The 21,542-nt window shown below is 50.4% G+C and overlaps 1 protein-coding gene across 5 annotated transcripts in view; it reads right to left on the bottom strand.

The window, feature by feature from the left end:
• Window positions 1-19,492, bottom strand: part of LOC133346688 (DNA repair protein XRCC4-like) — a 48,058-nt gene extending 28,566 nt beyond the window's left edge. Inside the window, exons 1-6 of one of the 5 annotated variants that reach the window (XM_061558480.1) lie at window positions 19,219-19,492; window positions 18,359-18,567; window positions 10,424-10,590; window positions 8,185-8,337; window positions 6,853-7,031; window positions 323-509 (exon numbers count right to left, since the gene is read on the bottom strand). In XM_061558480.1, the coding sequence (XP_061414464.1) occupies window positions 323-509; window positions 6,853-7,031; window positions 8,185-8,337; window positions 10,424-10,590; window positions 18,359-18,567; window positions 19,219-19,363 (1,040 nt within the window). In that variant the 5' untranslated portion in view covers window positions 19,364-19,492. The remainder of the gene's footprint in view (window positions 1-322; window positions 510-6,852; window positions 7,032-8,184; window positions 8,338-10,423; window positions 10,591-18,358; window positions 18,568-19,218) is intronic. The other 4 variants (XM_061558479.1, XM_061558481.1, XM_061558478.1 and 1 more) reach the window with 4 other exon arrangements.
• Between the last annotated feature and the right edge of the window lie 2,050 nt (window positions 19,493-21,542).

Here is a 21,542-nt window from a genome sequence, read left to right as displayed (position 1 = left end):
GTAACGTGGGCCAGCTTATTAGGGGTGTCGCGTCGTGGGCAGACGCTGGAAAACATAAACCGTGCCAGGTGCGTCGGACCCAACTTGCGCTCCAGACGATCGCATCCCGAGGAGCAGAACGACCGCAGCCTAACAGGAGGATGCCAAGGGACCATCACGTGGGACAGAGAGAGAGAGAACGAGTGGGTTGTTTCGCGAGTCTTATTTTATTTCACTGTGTACTCTTCCCACTCCGCCCCCCGCCTGCCCACCTAACTGAAGACCTGAGCAGACTGCACGCACGGAACGCACGGAACACACACGGACGTGTTCCTCTACGTACTCATTGGCCGGCTTGGTTTTGGCGGGCGGCGGCAGCACCGCCGCTGCTGGCGTCTCCGTCACGGTCACCTGCTGATGGCCCCGTCGTTTGCGCTGCCTCCTGGTGGGGCCCGCGCCTGCGTCCATTCCGCCGACTCTGGCGCCGTCGTCGTCGTCGTCGTCATACGGGTCAAAAGCCGTGACGGCACCTGCGGAGGACAGAAGCGGCAAGAGCTCGATCGAAGCGGGTGACGAGGGGTCACCTCGTCAAAGACGAAGGCGGTGGAGAGAACACAGTGTCCTGGGATGACGCTCCCTCAGATGAAAGGCGTGGGCGAAGTTCGCAGAAGGATTAACGCGGAAAAAAAATTTACCCATCGCGTCCAACGACTTGTAGAGTTACGCGATGACCTGCCAAGCACGCTTCCCCTCCTCCCCCCCTTGTCCGTCGTTCACACAAGGGCACGGGATGCTCGGGCTTGCGCGCCCACACGCACGCACACGCGCGCATGTACGCACGCACGTGGGCCACACACGTGTGCGTCTCGGGCCTCACACAGACACAGGGGCGGGGGGAGGTATGGGTCGAGCGCTGGCCACGGGGCACGCGTGCCGCTCTTTTAATTGCGATCGCACAGATGCACAACGGCAGCTTGTGAATCCTCTAAACCATGTGGCGCGTTCGTTTTAATTTTTGTTTTTCCTCTCTCGTCCGCCAAACGGCCCCCCACCCACCGCTTCTTCGGTCCTGTTAGATGTGTAAATATTGAGATGCGACACCGCAGCCAGGGTGGTCTGCTCTCCGTTGGGATCAAGAGCCGGGCCCAGGGAAGGAAAGGGCAGAAGAAAAATGGTGCGAAACCTGTCCTAGGGGTCACTGGTGGCTGCTCCTCATCCGACTGCGGCCACCGAAACTCCCACCCCTCCTCCTCCTCCTCCCCCCGGGAGCAATGCAGGGCAAAACAAAAAAAAACCTGCGCGACAACAAAACAGCCCCTACTCGTGATGTGTTTATTTCCCCGAGTCCCAGGAGCCGCTTGAGAGTTTAAACAAATGTTGCATCGAGCGTGGAACACGCTGAGAAGCGATGCCCACCTTCATCGTGGCGACACTGCCGGTGGTCGGTAATAACGACGGAGTGGCAGCCAAGGGAGGCAGCGCGCCCCGGGAGAGAGGACACGGATCGACGAGAACGCCTTGTGCGGGGGGGCTAGAGGGGATCGTTACGTGGCTCGGGGAGGCCGTCGTCATCCAGCAGTGGACTGATCATGGCCTATGATGATGTGGTGCATCATGTAGGATTCCATGGGTGGCAGCAGGGTTTCCATGGATCGGTTACGTACAAGATACATGTGTCAAAAATCATCAAAACTGATATGTGCACTTTGGTGCGTGAATCACTAGCAAAGCAAATAATGCCAATCCATGGATAATTTTACAACCATATTAAACGCAACTGAGAAGGCAATGTTATTGCAATTAAAATATTACCGCGGATATCTCAGATGTCGTTTGGGAACGCGGCCGCTCACTTTTGTTAACGATGACATCACAGGCCGTTTAAAGTGCACTTTGCAGAGGACGGGCCGTGCACTTGGGTTCCTCTCTGCAGGAATTCCCTGGAGGCTCTGTGCACAGAGCCCACAATTGTGGAAACTGGCCCAGTGGTTACTGCAGTGGGCCAGTGGTTATTGTATTGAGCCACTGGTTATTGTACTGGCCCAGTGGTTATTGCAGTGGGCCAGTGTGCGCGTGGTCATTGGTTATTGCGCTGGGCCCAGTGGGACGTGAGAAGTCTCAGGTTCGACGGCTCTATCTGGAGTACGAGATGCGAGCGGGCGCGCGACCCGTCGCTCAGCTTCCACGGAAAGACGTCCCCGCGGGTGCGGTGGTCGGGCGTTCCGATCGCGAGCCCCGGGACGCCCACATGCACAGGTGGCCGCCTCGCTTTTGCGCCCTGCGCCATGGGGTCCTGTTATTACTTTTTATCGGTGGACGCGTTTGAAGACGTGTTTAACAGGCGCCACGGAAAGCAGGAAAAAAAAGGACTTGCACGGTGCCGCTAAAGTGTACTTGGCACTAATGGTTATGTTGGCGTGTGAGCAATTCACGACTCTCTATCAGCGTCTCGCTTTGCATTGTTTTGCGATTTCTCCTTTGTTCATTTGCCTTTGATTCATACGGACATAATTGCAAGCGGAAAATATTTGAATTTTTTTGATAATCGTCATGAATCCTAAATATCCGATTCTAACAACCATCACAATTCTATTATTCATGATATACCAATCTTGTTGGGCTGCAACGATTCATCCTCGGCGATTCGATTAATTGACGCGATTAAGGGGTTTGTGATTCAAGAACTGATTATTATTATTTTTACATTGTGGTGAACTCAGCAGTGTTTAACGACTGTGGGGATCGCATTAATCCATTACTGTAGAAGCTGTATAAAAGCACACTGTGTATGAGTACAGTTCTGATATAAGCGACGCATGCTAACGTTACACCGGGAGGGTGTAGCGGGGGGCACACACAATGAGGCAATTTCTGATGCAAGAGCACAACTTCAGATATAAGCACAGCTGGGCCTGCTCAAGAGGTATGCGTGTATGGGTGCCACGGTGGTGAGTTGTTAACTCCCTCGCCTTGGGTTCGATACCGACCCACATGATAAGCCACTTCGTTGTGCTATCACTTGTGGCCAGGTCGCTTCTGAAAAACAGCTATATAGCTCAGTGGGCCTTACCTTGTAAAATAAAAAAGAATTGTTTAGTTTTAGTTTAGTATATCCAGCAAACTGCTGTTCAGGAATATAAAATGATCGACTCTTACGCACGGGCGATTCAATCCACGCATCGCGAGCGTAATAATAAACGATTCCGATAGACGCGCCATCGCATGCCAACTAACATTTACGAACACTTCACTTAGGAACAGTTCTTGCGGGTAATGCAAAAAGACACGCAAAAATAAATCATAAATCAATCTCCCCCCCTCCCCCCTCCCCCCTCCAGTGAAAAACGTCACTCCGGAGAAGTGAGTGTGCGAAAATGAGCCTTGAACGAGCCGCGGGGAATCTGGGGAAGAAAAGAGGCTGTTGTTGTATTTCTGCACTGCGGCGTTAATTTTCACAGCACGGCACGGTGGGGGGGGGGGGGGGGCTGGGTCGGGGGTGAAAGGGGGTGTAAGGAGCAGGAAGAAGCGGGAGGATATCCCAGACGCGAGTGGGGGGGGGGGGGGTAGTTTCACCCTCACCGCGATGGCACGTGGGTCCCCGCCGGCTGCGGGCGAGCGGAACCTCTTCTCTCTGACCTTCGACCCCCTCGGATATTTCCAGTAATTAAATACCAGATGTAACAAAAATATTTGTATTACGATCATTTAAAAGGCAACTAATAATAATAACAGAGAGGGGAAAATCGGTTGCCAGGGGCGATTCCGTAAATAAAAACCGCGAAACGCCAAAGCAGTAAATCACGCCGCAGTGTCGCCGGCAACGACCTCGGGGGTAGCCAAGTGAGAGAAGAGTTCGTTAAATAATTTGTGGCAATGTCTATTGTTGTGCGCACCAGCCTTGGCAGCGCATCCTGACCTGTCTGCGGAATCATTGTTGTTTCGCTTTCCGCGGAAACGTTCGGGCACCTCGGGACAAGCGTGAACAGTGGCAAAGGCTCCGCGACTAATGTTCTCATTTGTCAGTCTAAAAAAAAAACCGTCTAGGTAAACAATTAGAAACGTACTTTCTTATTTAATTAATCCCTGGGGAGAACGTTCCTCTTTCCCCTACTCGCCATGGGCAAGTCAGGTAAAAAAAACACGCGGAATATTTTCTTTGCTGACGTCCGCTGGGATGTGCAAACCTCCAGGGCGGTTGTGGGATATTTTTTTTTAGACACTTCCCCCCCCCCTCCCCCTTTTCGCATGTGAACGCAAAACACAGGTGGGCCCCCGTCGCCCCACGCCGCACTGCAACGCGGTGGACAAATTCGGCAGCAGGGACGACTGGCAATGCCGTTTGCGGTATATTTTCTGCGATATAAATTAGCAGCATGAAAACGCGGAACTCACAAAGGAGCAAATGCGTCTGTAAAAGTCTGCAAACGCCGAGGTTGGCGCAACTTCATGCATCGAGGCGAGTGAGACAGAGACAGCGATAAACAGATACGTAGATGGAAAACAAAAAAAAGACAAAAACGCTAACTTTAATGTTGAAATTAATTCCTGTGGACGATTTTCATCGGCTGCGACAAATAGTGCGATTTTGCTTGGCGTTGTTTTTCGGAGCGCGTACGTGACCCCCGTTGTCACAAAACACGGTGATGGGGAAGAAATGGGGGTCACGCAGCTCCGGCGAAGGAAGTCAGCTGCACCCCGTCTGAGGGCGATGTGTTGTCCGTGCGAGCATTGTTCCAGCAGCGGAGGGCCACAGACCCCACCCCAGATGGGCAATTGAACTCATAATCCCAGCAAAACAAACATGAGCACGCGCGCGCGCGTGTGTGTCTATACATACACCTTGAACTTGGATACAATGGAACAGAAAATAACCTAATGGTTCCCAAGAGGGACATTCAAGAATGTGATAATGCTGCAAACACAGCTTTGGGTTATAGCCACAGGAAAATGGGTGGCTAAAACAACAAAAATTATTTAAATAACAGAAGGAAACATAAGAAATTGTTTTAATCCAAATGTTTGACTCACCCAACGCTAGTTGGAAGGAAACCCTATTCAGACAGACCGCGACAGGGGAGGGGGGAAGGAAAAAAAATAAAAACGGTGAGAGTTGAGAGCTGACAGAAAACAGGACAATGCGAGTGGGAATTCATTCCGACGCCGTCCTCATTTTAACCTTAATCCGGGCTCGCTTACAATGCCACAATTATCACGCGCTCGTGTCGGAGAACAAGGAACGCAGCCGCCACAGGGGCTGAGCAGCAAGCGCCGTGTTCGATGCGCAATGATCATCCTGCCGAAGGAGATTTTATTTTCAATGCCGTGCTTACGTCGCTGACCTTCACACGATTCAGGTCGCCGCTTTGTTCTTCTGCAAGAGAGCTTGACGGAAAATTGACGGCTCCTTTTGAGACGCGTGAGGATTAATCTCAACGAAGCCGAACCGCGGCTCAGGGCACATCAGCCGCTTCTCTTCGTCGCGTCCCGATCGCTCCTCTGATCTCTGTCCATTTTTACCACCGTGACCTCCCGAAAAGCTTCCTCCCAGACACTCAAAAGCGTTCTCCTTCCAAGAATCTCCTGCCGCCCAAAGAATAATGCCGCACGCCCCCGCCGGTCGACCTCCCTCTGACCCTCCCTGACTCCCGCACGCCCGAAAAGTCAGTCAGCCGTGACCCCCCCCCCGCCACCAGCTCACTGTGGGTCATGACAGCGGACTAGGACCCGTCCCACCCCCGACACAAACGAACAAAGGGCCGCCTGTGCGCGCACTTTTGAACCGCGGGAAGGCGATGGGATGAGACGCACCAGCCGGCCGACCGTCACGCAACCCCCGCGGGCGGCAGACGGAAACGTGGACCTACTTTCTATTTCGCGGCAAGTTCACGTCGTCGGTAACGCCTCCGCCGCTTCCGCCGCTTTTTTCTTTTGTTTGAACCGCGGAGCCTCAAACTCTCCGCCGCCCCCTGACAAGGTCAAGGTCTCCCTTTAGTCCGTGATCTCCACGTGTCCGCGGCACGTGATGAAGAGGGCCTCTGTTGGCCCCCGCTTTGGGGCAGATTAAGACGCACGCAGCAAGTCTTCCAAATGCGACGGCGCGTGAAGGCAGCGTCAATTACGGACTCCTTAGAAAATGCACTCTCTCCCCGAAATATATTGCAGTCACGCAATCCGACGTCGTGGCACGGGAGAAAACTATTTCCATACAATGTTTGCACAGCGAGAATGGAACCGTATCGCAACATCGATTAACTGCATCTTAATTCACTTCGATATGCCCTTGTTATTCTCTCTCAGGGCATCACCTTGTATATGCCCAGCAAAATGCTTGCCGCGTGTAGATTAAACGAAAAATAAATATATATTCTCAGAGCTGGATTATGCTGGCTTAATTTACAAATCATATGTAATAAGACTTATCCGTGCAGTCATTGCCCAGGCTTACAGACCATCAACCCGATATGCTTGAGAAATCCAGTTCAATCAGGCGCAGCTCAGCCTCCGAACTGAACCCGGGATCTGTGCAGAGCGGACTCGTTGCTCTGATGTGGCCATTATAAACTCCCCCGGCCACTAGACCACCTCAATTAATGACTCTCCCAATCAAATAGCAAACTCCCTCTATTAGACTTGCCAGTCCCCAGCAATCCAACATCTGCTCATCAGGTACTGCACTGCCCCCCCCCACCCTGCTACTCCCCCCCCACCCGCACACTGTGAACAAACAGCCTGGTCACTTATTACAGAGCCTCGAGTGTGAGTGAGCGTTAAGTGCACGCAGGTTTGGTAGAGCGGGAAGTGGAGGGGGGGGTGCGGGGGGGGGAGCTGCGAGAAAGCGTGGGAAACCAGCGAGCATCTGTCAGCAGCACTCACCTCTTCGCTCGCCCTCCTGCTGGGTTACGGACACGGTGCTCGGGGCTTTCGCCGCCTTCCGGTTGCCGGTTCCGGTCGCCGGGGCCTGGCTCTCCTCGTCGGTGGTGCCCCCGTAGTCAGACTCGTCCGTGCCCTCCGCCGCCCGGGCCGCAGAGCTGCCACCAACAACGCCGCCGGCGCTTCGACGAAAACGGCAACGGAAGCGCCGGTGGGACGGACGCCGCCGTCATCGTCGTCGCCCGGCGCGTGCCGCGCGATTAACGCGTCGCCCGTCGCTCGCGGACAAGAGGGGCCCGCGATGCGATGGCAGGGACGGAAGCGATAAGCCAACAATTCTCACGCCCATTGCCCGGGCAACTCGCGACCTCACCAAACCCGCCCGGCTTGCAATGATTACCGAGTCACCTCTGCTTGACTGACCCGGTGTAACCCATTAGCGGAGCTGTGTCCGTGGATTTTGGGTAATACATTGACAGAGAGACGAGGGTTGAGCACGCATCCTCACGCAAAAGTAACTTGAAAGAAAGCACCAATTTAGGCCATTGACCTGCGGCGCCTTATATTCTGGACTCTGCTGATGAGGTTCAAAGAGTTCAAATTGATCCAGAGTTTTTCCCTGCTTGAAAAAACGTTCTTGGAAAAGACTGATCCACCACAAGGCCCAAAGGATGTTGAACTAAAAACATGTGTGGCGCGGTGAACGGACCCTTACCTATTGATTGGTTCGAGTGTTCTTTATTTAAACAGGTGATAACAACCCACTGAGATTCACTGTCTGTTCTGCAAGGGAAATATTTGTAACATCAGTGATGAAGGAATATTGTAAAATAAAATATTGAGTGACAATCCGATTTGGGTCCTGAGAAACTATATTAATCCAAATCGTAATTTGCACTTAGTATCAGCAGGAAATGTCTGGACTGGCTTCGAGTTCTGATTCTCATCAGCAGTCCGGTCCTGTTAATGAGTTTCGTTAACCGTGGATTACACAACACACTCAACGTTTACTATTTTGACACGCACATGAAACTTTAGTGTCAGATGTCAACAAAAGAGACTGCAAAGTTGCTTGAGAGCGATTCTAAACACAAAAACATTTGGTTATTCTCTCAATTACAACCTTCCTTACCGAGGGGCAACAGGTGCAATAATATTATCTCCGGACACTAAACTCACGCACCGCACCGGAGGTTTTACCTGCGCTGAAGGAACCCATCCAGCTAAGCCCTGACCTGGTTCGACCCATCACCTGACCAGACTATACTCCTTCTTATTGACCTACACAACTCAATCACCTGTGCCCCGGGGGGCGAGCCCTGGCTGGACACTGACCTGGCGCAGGGAGGGGGCACTTGGGCCGCGGCGTGCTTATCCAGGGTATCCTTGAGCCGCCGAATCTTCTCTTTCTTCTCGTTGAGGACGTGGATGAACTTTCCGTACAGGTCCCTCTCCAGCTCATCCTTGTTGTCCACGGACGCCCTCAGCCTGGACGGGACAGAATACAAAGACGCACAAAGGCGCACAAAGGCAAAGACCATTGGCAGACTGTTGGGGAAAGTGCCGTGAGCGAGTAGCACCTATGAAGGACGGCACGGCACACTAGGGGGTGGGTGGCCAGCGCATTGCCCGCCTGGCCGCCCGCTTTTGTCTCCCAAGTGGCGACATTTACACATCGCACCAAGTACTCATTTAAGGCTGAGTCGACCTAGAGGAGGCCCATGACCGCTTCAAATAGCCGTCACTGGTGTTGGGCGTGAGCGGGAACTGAGCTTGGGTCGCCGGTTTCGTAGCGTGGTGCGCTAACCGTTCCACTGCCGCTCCCCACAAAGACACACGCAAACGCTCACGTGCGTACGCGAGCGTTTGTGCGACGGCGGACGTCACCGCGCATTGCGCTCAAGCCCCACGTCGCACATGCTTGGCGAAACAGAAAAAAATACAAAAACACATAAAACCAACACTCAAAATTCGACATCCCCTCACTCGGACGTTCCGTCAAACGGGGCCCTTGTACAGCAACGCAGGTGGTGTGTAATGAATCGGGAGTGTGCCTGGTGGGGTGACACGCAGGGATTCCAGCAGCCTTCAGCCTTCGCTGTCATTACAACCTCCCAGGCTGGTCGGCCAGCGGTAACGATGATGGATGATGTGCGGCGGGGGGGGGGGGGGGGACAGTCACGAGCTGCCAGCGGCTGGACCGTGGAAACGCCACCCTAACCCTGGGCCCTGTCCCAAAATTATTCTTTTTAGGGAATTGGTAATATGAGCGAAAGAGAGCTCCAAATTAAATTTCCATCGTACGATTCGCTCAGCGTTTGTGATATTACAACGAGACACCTGTGTGAAATTTATGCTTGGAAAGTTTCAATGTGTATATATTATTTTTTTCGCTCTCCAAAGTTACCCGGGATTTTATTAAATGCACATTGTGCAGAACATAAGGAACTTATCACGAAACCTTTTTTGGGGATATTTTCTTTATTTTAGTGCTCGGTGAAATCGCCGTGGTTGCAACGCCCACAATGCAGGCAACTTGGGAGTTGGGGTTTGTGGATCACAGAGTGATACGGTGTGCATGAGACACCCACCTACAGGGCAATAAGTTGCAGGGAATTGGAAGGAAGCAACGAGCAACTTGCCACTAAGGCAATCAGCAAGTTGCCAATGAGCGAAGGTTGACTGGAGATTTTGACAGAACGCCTTGGTTGCGGGAGCAGAGATAGCGCAAGAAGGGGAGTAGAGTGGGATGAGAGGTGAGCGGTAGGAGAGTGCGGAGTGGAGAGTGGAGTGAGATGAGAGATAGGAAAGGGTGCAGGATTTAAATCATGAATAATTATAGTATGCATTGATTCAAAGAAACCTTTGCTTCTCTACCTTTTACAAAAACGATGTTAACATAAATTTCGATTTAAAGCTTTTGGGACTGCAGGGATTCATCTTCTTAATTCTTTCTGTAAAGTCACGTAGAATGGAAATAATAAAATAATAAAAATAAAACATTATTTTATTATGTTTTATTTTTATTATTTTATTATTTCCATTCTATGTGACTTTACCGAAAGAACCAAGAAGATGAGGTTAACATACTCTTTGGCTCTTTCGGTAAAGTCACGTAGGTATAAAATAAAATAACTAGCAGTTGTCCTGCTGTATTGCTTGTGTTGCGATTGAAACGTCGTGATTTAATTTAATTTATTTTATACCTACGTGACTTTACCGAAAGAACCAAAGAGTATGGATCCCTGCAGTCACGAAAACTTCAAATATCGATTGAACGATGTTAACGTTTGCGCAAATAAGAGTTGACAACTGTGGCTCAGCATATGAGCGAGTGGCTCATGGTCAGAAGTTCAAACCCTGGCGGCTGTGGGTGTCGATAAAATGAGCACCACTTTGTGGCAAAATCAACAGCGGCTGTCCTATGGAAACACTCAGCCCCATCAAAGGAACGTGGAATTGCGCTAAATTTGGCTCAGGGCACGCGTAGACAAGATACTCGCGGGCACGCGCGTGTGGGGGGGGGGGCGGGAGTGTGGGGGGGGGAGGAGGTGTTTCGAGAGTTGGCGCGTACTCTTGGATGGCGCGCCCGCGCTCCTCGGCGAGCCGCTCGTTGTCACGCTGCAGGTCGTCGTTGCGCTGTCGCAGGCGGCGCTCGCCCTCCAGCCCGCGGTCCAGCAGCCGCCGCACCAACGTCACCGGCTCGTCCAGCTCGCGCAGCTCCACCGTGCCCAGCTCGAACTGCCAGCGCCGCGGTGCGATTAAGGGGGGGGGGGGGGACGGACGAGTCAGCGGTGAGGGCGGGGGGGGGGAAATCGCGCGTTTTGTCACGTGGGGGTTCGCGTAGCAGCTATCCGACATGCGCTTTGTCCTCGAAAGTCTTTCATTACCGCACTAAACACTTTTTTTTATTTCACCAGGTGAGGCCCACTGAGCTATGCAGCTCTTTATCACAGGTGACCTGGCCACAAATGATAGCTCAACGAAGTGGCTTATCACGTGCAAATTTATAGCAGCCAAATACTCTAAACGCGTGTGAATTTTTAAAGCGGAGGGAAAAACCGGAGGACCCAAAGAAAAATCCACACGCCCATGGGGAAAGAGACATGCAAACTCCAAATATACAGCAGCAGGCGTCAGGGTCGGGATCGAACCCACGACCTCCTGTATACCAAGCGAGGTAGTAAACATCTCGCCACTGCGGCGTCAGACAGTCGTTCACCGATAAGCCGGCAGCGACATCGCTGACACACGTGCTCGTACCGGGCTAGATACATGTTGAGACCACGTGGAGGGTCGAAGGCTTGCTGGCAAGAACAGGTCAAGGGGTCATCTGCCGCCTGATGCTCTGCTTATTGTTCCGAGCGCCCGTTCTTCTGCCTCGTATTATTGCTGGAGGGCATCTGCTAAACAGCCACCCAGTAGAATCTTTCACGGGCCTTTTCCACCATGGCTAATTTTGACAGCACTGATGTCAGCGGTTGCCAAGTCCACTCAGCTCTAGGTCCTCCTGTACCACAACTGCCCATCTTTCCACGAGCCTGTGCTGTGCCCATTCATGCCTCCTAACAAATGTATGTGTGTGAGCTCCCTATATAGACAAAAAGACAAATATCCCCGTATAGCCTGAACAGACTATTGGGGCAAGTGCTGTTAGCGAGCACCTATAAAGCTGGTACGGCATACGAGGGGGTGGGTGGCCAGCACCACGCCCGGCCGTCTTTGTCTCCGCAGTGGTGATGTTTACACATGACACCAGGTACTAATTTGAGGCTGAGTAGACCTAGGGGAGGCCCATGACTGATTCAGATAATCGTCACTGGTGTTGACCGTGAGTGGGCATTGAACTCGGGTCACCAGGTTCGTAGCGCACCACGCTAACCGCGACACTACCGCTCCTCATATAGCTCACTCACACACACACACGTGCGTGCGTGCACGCACACACACACACAAACAAAACAAAAAATCAGTCGATTGAAGTTTGTTTCCGTAGCGCATTTTTAAATACACGCGCTAACATGAAAGCTGTAAGGCACACGTGAAGCAAACACATTAAACATCTCCATTACAACACTACGATCAATCTAAACAAAAGCCATGATAAACAAAACATGCATACGGTACAAGAATTTAGAAAACAGAATTCACATCCAGCTTTGTCAGCAAACAATGACCAAATCAATTGCATCATTTCACTGCCCTTTGCATAACCATGCAAGAGCCACTGATATAATTTTCTCTCTCGAGTTTTCAAAATACCTGCACAATAATTATGGTTAATTTTCAAAACGTGGAGTTGGGGTAAAGACAATGGAACACAATGGCCAGCCAGCATTTACCAGTTAATAACCGAGTAAAAACCCTAGAGTGGGATGTGAACTCGCAACTTTCCAACTGCGAGCCATGTACTGTGATTACTGTGCCACTGGGCCAGATTAGGTACAAAATTCTCACAGGCCTGCGAAGGTGGCCAAGCGATGGCAGTGGAGGAAATGGGATCGTGATCTCATCTCCCTGGACCGCAGCATGTGATAACCTTGTAAAACGCCCCTTAAAATGAAACTGGCCAAACGTCGTGATGCAGGATATTGAGCGAGGCCTTGCTGTAAAAAGATGGATACCAACGGCGTAATATAGACGACATATCATCACTCTGAGCACAGGTTTCTAATCTGTGACTTTATTTGTATGGCCGCGGTGTGGCAATGTAAAGTCGGTAAACAGCCTGAGCCTACGAATCAGCTCTGCAGTCTACAAAGTTTCAGCGTGACTACCTACACTTTGTGAAATGCTCAGACATATATACACACGGTGCATACACACGCGCACACACACACACGCGTATAGATGTGCATGCATGTATTTCAGCAGAGACTATTGGTTCCCAAACTTTCTCGACTCACGGAACTCTGTGAATCCTCAAACATTATTTTGTACACCACCACCACCACCAATTTACTGTTCCTGATGTCATATGTTGTATTACGTGAGTAAATAATGGCGGCAATCAGCAGATCCAGTCAGCAGCCAGCTATGTTGATGAGTCACGAATATCATCTATATTAGCTGAGCAATGGGCAGTAAAAACTAGGTGACTGCACAAGAAAAAAAAACACACAACATCTGTAATAGTTCCAGGGATCATGTCCCACAGCCTTACACACCACAGCTTGGGGCTCGGCAACCTGCGGATGTGGAGCAGCATGCGGCTCTTCAAGGACTCCTGCCTTGTGGCGTTATTTATTTCGGACCACCGTCTCGCATTCACGTTGCATTGGCGGCTCTTGAAATATCGAGGTTTTCATTTATTATCAAAGTACAAAAAAAACGGCAGTGGCGCAAGTAAGCAAGCGAGTAATTGCAAGGCTGCACCTTTTCCGTTTAACTGAGAAACGCCAAATGTTCCGCGCAATGGCTTGGGCCGTCGTGCCGTTTGAACGTTCTGCGCGTGTCAATCGGTGCACTCGATTCTGAAAACGGTTACCAGCTTAGCGGATATCGTTTCACAACCCTGCAAAGCATGCGCCTTAGGGATGTACGGATTTGGACCCCACGTAGTTTCAGCCGGAGTTCAATGCTCCTTGCCTCCGCAGAGTTTGATTTACGATTTGGTTATACCGGAGCGAGGATCTTCAAAGGATTAATGATGCAAGCAGACGAAACAAAGATACTGACAAGACTGCAATGCAGGGATCAGCAACCAGATGTCATAGTACAAAGGCAGACAAACAAAGACACAAGTCCGCATCCAAAAAAAGCAAGACTAAAGTTAACTTTAGCAGGCACGTACACATACGCGCGCGCACGCGCAAAAAATCAAGCCCGCAATATTACTCCGTGCCAGCAGCCACATGACACAAGCCTTGAGTCTAAAGATGGCAATTAAAATCCAAGCATGGGCCAAGATTTTGCAAGGCGGCATGTGGGGTCTCTGTCTGACTGCCGAGCTTCAAGCAGTCCTCGGGGACAAACCACGGCGAGGAGAGCGCGATTTCGATCTTTGCATCCGTTGCATCTCTCTCTCATCATCGCTCCGTTCACGAAAGAGCGACCTAGAGAAAACAAAAGCGCTCGTAGAAGGTGGCCAGGTGGCTCGGGCAAACCGAGCGCTGGGCCGGCGCCGCCATCATCCTGCGTTCTCGGCTAGGTTTCCTGATCAAACTGATTTGCTAGAGCGGAAGCAACGAATGATCGCAGACTAATCACCGACGACTAGACCAAAACCGCCCATCGTATTTACGTTTGAGATTTTTCTGCTGTTGCTTAATTTGGCAAATATTCCAGCCGTGAGAATAAAAAAAAGACACGTGGTTTTTGTTTGATCAACAAGCAACAAACATCTGCATAGCAGGGCGCGTGGGAAAGTGTGGGATCCCTTGTGTGGATAAGAGGTCACTAGAAGGGATCTCAGACGTAGTTCTATGACATCACCTTCCGAAGACCACTCTTTAACACGGGGCGATTGCACAATACTCTTTGGTTTTTTTCGGTAAAGTCACCGAAAAAAAACAGAGTATGAATCCTTGCAGTCACGAAAACTTCAAATCTAGAACGATTGCACTATGTTGCAAGGGCTTCGAGTTGATAAAAAGTACAATGTTTAACTCTCAGAGATTGGAATATGCCAAACTAAGTGAAAAATGTAATTTAACGGTTTAATTTTTTTGCGCAATGATGGTGACTGGACTCGCACAATGAGTTCCCCGCACTTGAGAACCCGGTTTAAACCATGACATGTGCCCATCACAGTCTGTAAGCAACTGCTGCTGTCCCCCTCCTAACCACTTTCACATCTTCCATTCAGCAGCGGAGATACAAATTCACAAAATATGTTTCAAACTATTGTTTGAAACTACGAAGGGCAACAACAACGACAACTAAACCAATATCTGCGAGCACGCCGACCCCAAGCTACACGTGCACACGTTGATCACCGAATTGCATTCCCAGGTCTGGTTAATTCTTCCAGTGACAATTCTGATGAATTACATTTGTTTAGTTTTTTTTTTCTGAAGAGAAACACACTGTTGTGCACACGCGAGCGCACACACATACACGCGCGCGAGCATGCACGACGGACAACGTAAACACCTAAAATATTTGGCTGGAAAATGACAGCCCAGACGAAAGCCAAAATGTAAGTCTAAAACATGGAATGTCTCAGCACTGAGCCACCCAGATGAATTCAGTGTGGGCCACAGCTGTAAAGGTGGCTGAAAACTTGGCTTCAAGTTGCGGCTCAGGACCACTAGAAAAAAAACCTGCTAGGCTGGCTATTTTTTTTTTAACAATACACGCAGTTGTTGTGTGCAAGCAATTGTGCGAAAATTCGCGCAACATAAAAAATGTAAAGGAAATCATTAATTAAAGCAAAAAAATCAAACAAGGGCAGGCATTGTTTTAGCGGCAGTTTCAGACTATGCAGTGTGCTTCGTGGTCCATCATTAAGGCCGCGTCACAAATCCAGTCGAGACAGTTTTACGGTCCGGCCAGGCCCTTGGAAACGGGCCAGGCAAATTTACACCACCGCCCCAAAATTAGTGCTCAACTCCTCCGCCAAAGTATTTTTTTTTGTGTTTCTCAGTGGGGATCCCTTGGCAATCGCTCGCACGGTGACACACAATACCCGATATTTGCTCAGGTGTCCTCCCCCCCACAGGCGATTGCCGCCCATCGCCAGCGAGCCACCACCACAGACAGCTGTTTGGACAGCGGAGGGCCCATTGGGGTTGGGTGGCGTCGTTGGGCGGGCGTGGACGGGAGGGGACCATCGGCTCCCGGCCACACAAACCCGCAGAATGCACACCATCAACACGGCCATTGTGTATTGACTGCAAATACAACGGAAGCAGGGTAAATACGAGAGGACAGGCACTTGCCTGTAGCAGTGGGTTTTTTTTGTTCCCCCCTTTTTTCTTAACCCCCTTTTTCTTAACCCGTCTGTTTGGAGGCTCTTTTCTGTCTGCACATACCAAGGCAAACAAACAATCCTGGACGCAAATTTCCTGCCGGGCCAGCCCGATCCTGGCCGAAACAAATATGTGAACAAGGCTCGGGGGATGCCCCTCCCGTCGCACCTGTGTCTTCTCCTCCTCCTCCTCCCGATTCTCCGGCGATAGTGAGCCACGCCATGAGTGTTTGACGTGCCCAGCGGTCGCCATCGTGGTAAGAAAATCTGCGTTCGTGATCGCGAGGGTGTGCAAGTTTGTCATCGGGCGTCACCGTCATCGACATGATGTTCGTCTTCGCCATCGTCATTGATCGATACGCCGCTGCGTATATTACCATTATATTGCAAATTTCGAAAGTCTCGTGGGGGGAAGAGCATTACCCCGTATGAGAGAACAGTAGGGAGATTTCATAGAAATGTTCATCATCATCGTCATTCCTCTGTGGTGGGTAAAATAAGTACCACCTGCTGAGGCAGCAGTAGTTGGTGGGAAGTCAGTAGCTCTGCTATGAAGCGACTGGACCCTGCCATAGGGATGTGGAATTTAACACCACTGGACGAGGGACCACCAACGAAGATGAACACCGCCCACCACTAATTTGAAAAAGGGAACGCTTTGATGTTCGACTCGTGAGCTGCTGTTACTGGAGCAGTGGGAAGCAATGCCAGAGGAAAGCAACCCTAATTTAAGCCACCCGTTGTCTCGTCTGTACGTGTAGGGTGGCATCGGCTGACCCGAGCGTAACGTAGAGATGCGTTGCGACATGCCACTTCATTGAGGTTGGGGGATCGATCCCGACCCTGACGCTTGGATATTTGGAGTTTGCATGTCTCTCTCCTCGTGGTCGTGTGGATTATTTTTCTCCGGGTCCTCCGGTTTGTCACTCCACATTTGGAATCAACATGCATTTCGATTATTTAAGATTATTTTGCTGCTATAAATGTCCACGTGATAAGCCACTTCGTTGAGCTATCATTTGTGGCCAGGTTGCGTCTGCAAAATAAGCTAATAGCTCAGTGGGCGTTACATGGTAAGGTAAAAAGAGTTTAGTTTTATTTGTATACACTCTTTAAGTGATTTGTTTACATTACCTATAGTTTGCACTCCTATCGTGAATTTGTATTGTTTGTTGTTGGAACATTCTGACCGATCCCTGCTGGACATCTGTGAAAGAGAGCTTGATAGCTCATTGGAGTCCTCCAGTTTAAATAAAGATTCTGATTCTAAAGGGAGATTCAACTCAAAAAAGACCAGCAGGTCTCGTTCTATAGACACCTACCTATGGTGGGTACATCACCTGTTGTGTGACACGTGGTCAGTGCGGGTTGATGGTACAGGGTTCAGATGTCGCTAGCCAGTGATAATAGCCACTGCCCCCAAGACGATTGGTCAGGACAACAAAACAATTATCGAAAAGGGAAGAAAAGTGGATAAGTTGAAACAACTGTCATAACAAAGACCCTGTAAGAAAAATGTATAATGATCAACTTTTAAAAACGCACCTTCCTACCGTGCCAAAAACGTACCGATAGTCAACACAGAACATGCGAAGCCCGGCGCCTGAAACAAAGAGAGGCTTCGGGGGGCTTACGTGTTGGCATTTTTAGAGGCCATTCATCAAGCGCCAGGAGCTGCCACAGTCGGCCGCGCACCAATTCCCACCGGCACAGAGAAGTGTACGGTAAGTCCTCGCTGAACGCGTAGCAGTGCTTACACTACAATGCTCTTTCACTCTAACGCGGTTCTTCCATTCGGGAACAGTCTTCGCAAAACGTGGAACGCGCACCGTTATAACGCGGTTACCGAGCGGTCGACGGCGAACCACTTTCTTGAGCTGCACGGCTGAGCGGAGTCATAGAGCACGATGAATGACACGGAACCGCGGCGGCGTACACTCAGTTATTTGTCCCGCCATCTCGCCAAACGTTGTCGTCACGTTATTTATGGGGAAATAGTGTTCTCTCAACATGTTTGTCGCTTAACACGGCACTTTCAGGAACGCATCTCCTGCGTTAAGCGAAGACTTTCTGTAAATATATTAAAAAATCATTCCAGCAATACGTCCGGGGTGTCACTTTGAAGATGATTAATTATATGTTTCGAAGATTTGGCTTAGTTATGGAATAGATCGATGGCGCGTGCACGAATCCGCGTGCACCATCACCACCATCCCATCTTGGATAAGTACGTGTGATCGGGAACTTTCCAACACGCGTGGTATTTTACGACTATTTGTCACCCAGCAAGAAAGGCGGGGAAAATATTATCTGAAATTGCAGTCCTAAATTGGCTGACGTAATATGCCCAAGTAAAAACCAGGTAGCCGATAACTCTTAACGATTAACCGCATCTTTAAAGCATCTGAAATGCAGGTTCAAAATCTAGCAAAACAAAGTAATAATCTCCTTGGTTACAAGAGCAAAGGGGAGGGGGTGGGGAATTACGCTCGGAGTTTCCGAGGTGCCAACGGAGAAGCTCCCCCCCCCCCGCTACCGTCAACAAAAATTATCCTGAACATTCCCCAAAAATCGCAACGCTCAACGCGCGAGCCTCACCGTGACGTCGCTGTGCACTTTGCAGATGGAGAAACACCTGCGGCGAGCGCGCCCGGGGCTGGCGGGGGGCTTCAGGTCGTAGCGGAAGAGGTCTCCGTTGGAGGACGAGTCCCAGCAGTGGCCCAGGAGGGCGGCCCGGAGCTCAGCGACGTAGTCAACGAGCGACAGCCCGGCTTCCGACGCCTCCTCCTCCAGTTTGGAGCTGGTCACTGCGGATTGCGCACCACCGACGAGCACTCGATCACTTCCGACGGTTCGACACCCGAGTCAATTGTCGAATGGCACGAACGAGAGCCCCACTGCACTGCTGTCTCTGCAGTAAGCGAGGCAGAGGTTATTGTAGTTATAACGAGATGGTCTTCTCCGATGTTGTTGTGGGTAATGAGCAGATTAATAAGCTATCTGTTTGTGATATGGATGTTTCCGGGCGTGTCAGTGTATTTTCCTAGGCGCACATTTCTTTCTGCAGTTAAATGCAATGACTAAGCAAGAGGCCCTCTTTACAGGGTTGCTTGTCAGCTTGTTGGTTGATTAACTAGTCAGTACGGGAAACGTTACCGTAGTCCTGAAACATCCACAGGTGGCATGGTTGGGACACTTCCGAAAACGTGCACCGTACTCGCCATGGGGACATGAGCTGCTTGCAAACCACACAGGTGAGCTTAGCTAAAAGACAAAAAGGATGTTCCCATACAAGCTGGGTCGATGCTGCTCTTGCAGGGAAAGACACCGATGTTAAATCGGTGGGTTTTGTCGGCACGCAATCGTGACGGGTGGCATAATTGCGTCCGTGTGGCGATCGATCGCTGCGTTAGGGAGCGAAGGAGGAGATGCGCAAACATCAAGCGGTGAGGCCGAACCTTCCCCTGTCCAGGCCGTCCGGCAGTCGGTGAGGCTCAGGTTCAATCCCTGATGGCTGTTCTTCTTCCAGGTCACAAGGGCGTAGTAAGTGCTCCCCGGGTCAGATGACAGGTGCAGCCTGATGACCTCGCCCTCCTCGCCCATCGTGTGCTGCAACGATCGTCATTATTCATCATCATCATCAGCATCCTCATCACCTCGTAAGCTAAGTAGAATTGAGCCTGGATAGTGCTTTAATGGGTGACCAGGAACATAAATGCTGCAGTACTATATTGTCAGCAGAGGGCAGTGCAGCAAAATCAGTTGTACTGCACTATGCTCCAATATCTATGTTCCTCGCGCCATTTAGCATTGGGAAGTCCGGTCAAATGCCCCCTCCCCCCACGATCCGCATGGTGTGGAGATGCACTTATCCACCAGTGGATTAATATATACGGGCTGAGCAGGTAGGGCCCACTGAGCTATACGGCTCTTTATTCAGAAGCGACCTGGCCATAAATTATAGCTCAACGCAGTGGCTTATAATGTGGAAATGTGTAACAGTCAAATGTTCTAAATGCGGAGGGAAAAACCGGACGACCCGGAGAAAAATCCACATGACCACGGCGAGAGAGACACGCAAACTCCAAATATACAGCCGGCGTCAGGATCGAGATCGAACCCACGACCTCTTGCATACCAGGCGAAGTAGTTAATAACTCGCAAGAGACACGGTACTCTGGCGTCAGCAGCGACGTCAAGTTCCAGACGAGATACGCCTGGGTCGATCGAAGGAGACGAGCGTACGGGCGCGAGACTGACAACGGGGCAGCGAACCCGAGCCTGGCGAGCGATGGCGTTTGCCAGCCGCTGCGCCCGCACCGCGCCCACGGCAATGAAAACCAGAAGCCGAGAGCGCAACACAGGGCTCGGTGTTCTTGAGGGGCCCTTTCCCCCCCCCCCCCCCCCCCCCCACCCGCATTTATTTTCTGCGATTAAGGTGCCTGGTTTTTTTTTCAACATTTTTTTTTACGATTTTTGGTCGAATCAAAAATTTTTAATGGGGGTTTTTTTTTATTTCCTCGCGCTGTTTTAAATTATTATTTTTTTACTCACAGGTTTCTGGTTTTTTTTTGGGTTGTTTAACACCATTTCAGAAAATTTAAAAAAACCTACACGATTATTTTTCAGCCCAGAACCAAAACTTTTGTTTCCTGTGCGTGCCAAAAGCACATTGTATGTTTATTATAGGCAGGCATTTCTTGCAAATAAAGACGTATATGCTCATTGGGCGTCTCAGAAAAGTGTACAGGCGATAAGCGACGATCGTCATCATGGTCAATCTCACCAGCAAATGATATGCTAACGCAAATCACACACGCACATGCATAAGCTAGCGTTGCATCTAGTCTAACGGGAGTAAACAAAACGGTACAAATAAGGCGTTAAAAAAAACCCATGAAACAATAAATACGAGATGAGGTTGCTGGGGGGGTGGTTAATTGGATGAAAATCAAAGGATTATTTAATTGAATCGAATCCCATCAATCCCTGGTCACGGTTGAAATCTCCGTGCCTCTCGTGTCGGCGTATTGCATCAGGCAAGGGGGCGCGCGAATACATTAAAAAATATATATTTCAGTAGGAGCCCGGTACAGAGCACGAACGTTGGGGGGGTAGGGGGGTGTGAGCAGAGTATGCAGAGATACATAAACTCCGTGGACAAAAGTCACGAACGCCGTGTTCCTGGATTTCGAGGAGGGACGAGATTGAGATCGCTGCTGCCCCTCCGAGTGGGGACCATGAGCGAGGTTTGTGTACTTTTATGTGGGGAGGGGAGGGAGAGGCAAGAACTTAAGTAAGAGAGTAGATGGAGCGGGGGGAAGGGGGGAATATACTGTGAAAAATTAATCAAGCTCATTGTTGCACCTTGAAAAATTTAGGCTTTGTCTGCTTTGCAATGAGCGTTGGTGCCAAGTCGACCTTTACTCTCATACACATTATTAGGCGTTCATATCCAAACCTTATCCTTCAATCCGACTGCCGAGACATTTTCACGAGGGCGTGTTCCAAATAAAACACGGACGCAGTGATTGAACACCACTCCCGTGTGTATGACGCTCAAAGAATGGGGAAATGATCTGTGAAATTGCTCGCAAAGAGCAGGCTCGGCTTTTAAAAGCAAAACATGTAGCCACCTACAGCGACTCAAAAAAAAGCCATATGGACGTCCTGCGCTGTACGAGCATGTGTGCGTGTGGCAAGGGCGGTGCGGTAATTAGCGCGCTACACTACAAAACCGGTTTCTTGGGTTTGAATCCTGACCTTGACTGGCATCAATGGC

This window comes from Lethenteron reissneri, chromosome 24 (assembly GCF_015708825.2).
Source record: "Lethenteron reissneri isolate LAM-NWPU_2019-01 chromosome 24, ASM1570882v1, whole genome shotgun sequence".
Taxonomy (NCBI): Eukaryota; Metazoa; Chordata; class Hyperoartia; order Petromyzontiformes; family Petromyzontidae; genus Lethenteron; species Lethenteron reissneri.
Note: the sequence above shows the minus strand (reverse complement) of the source record. Positions and strands in the feature narration are given on the sequence as shown.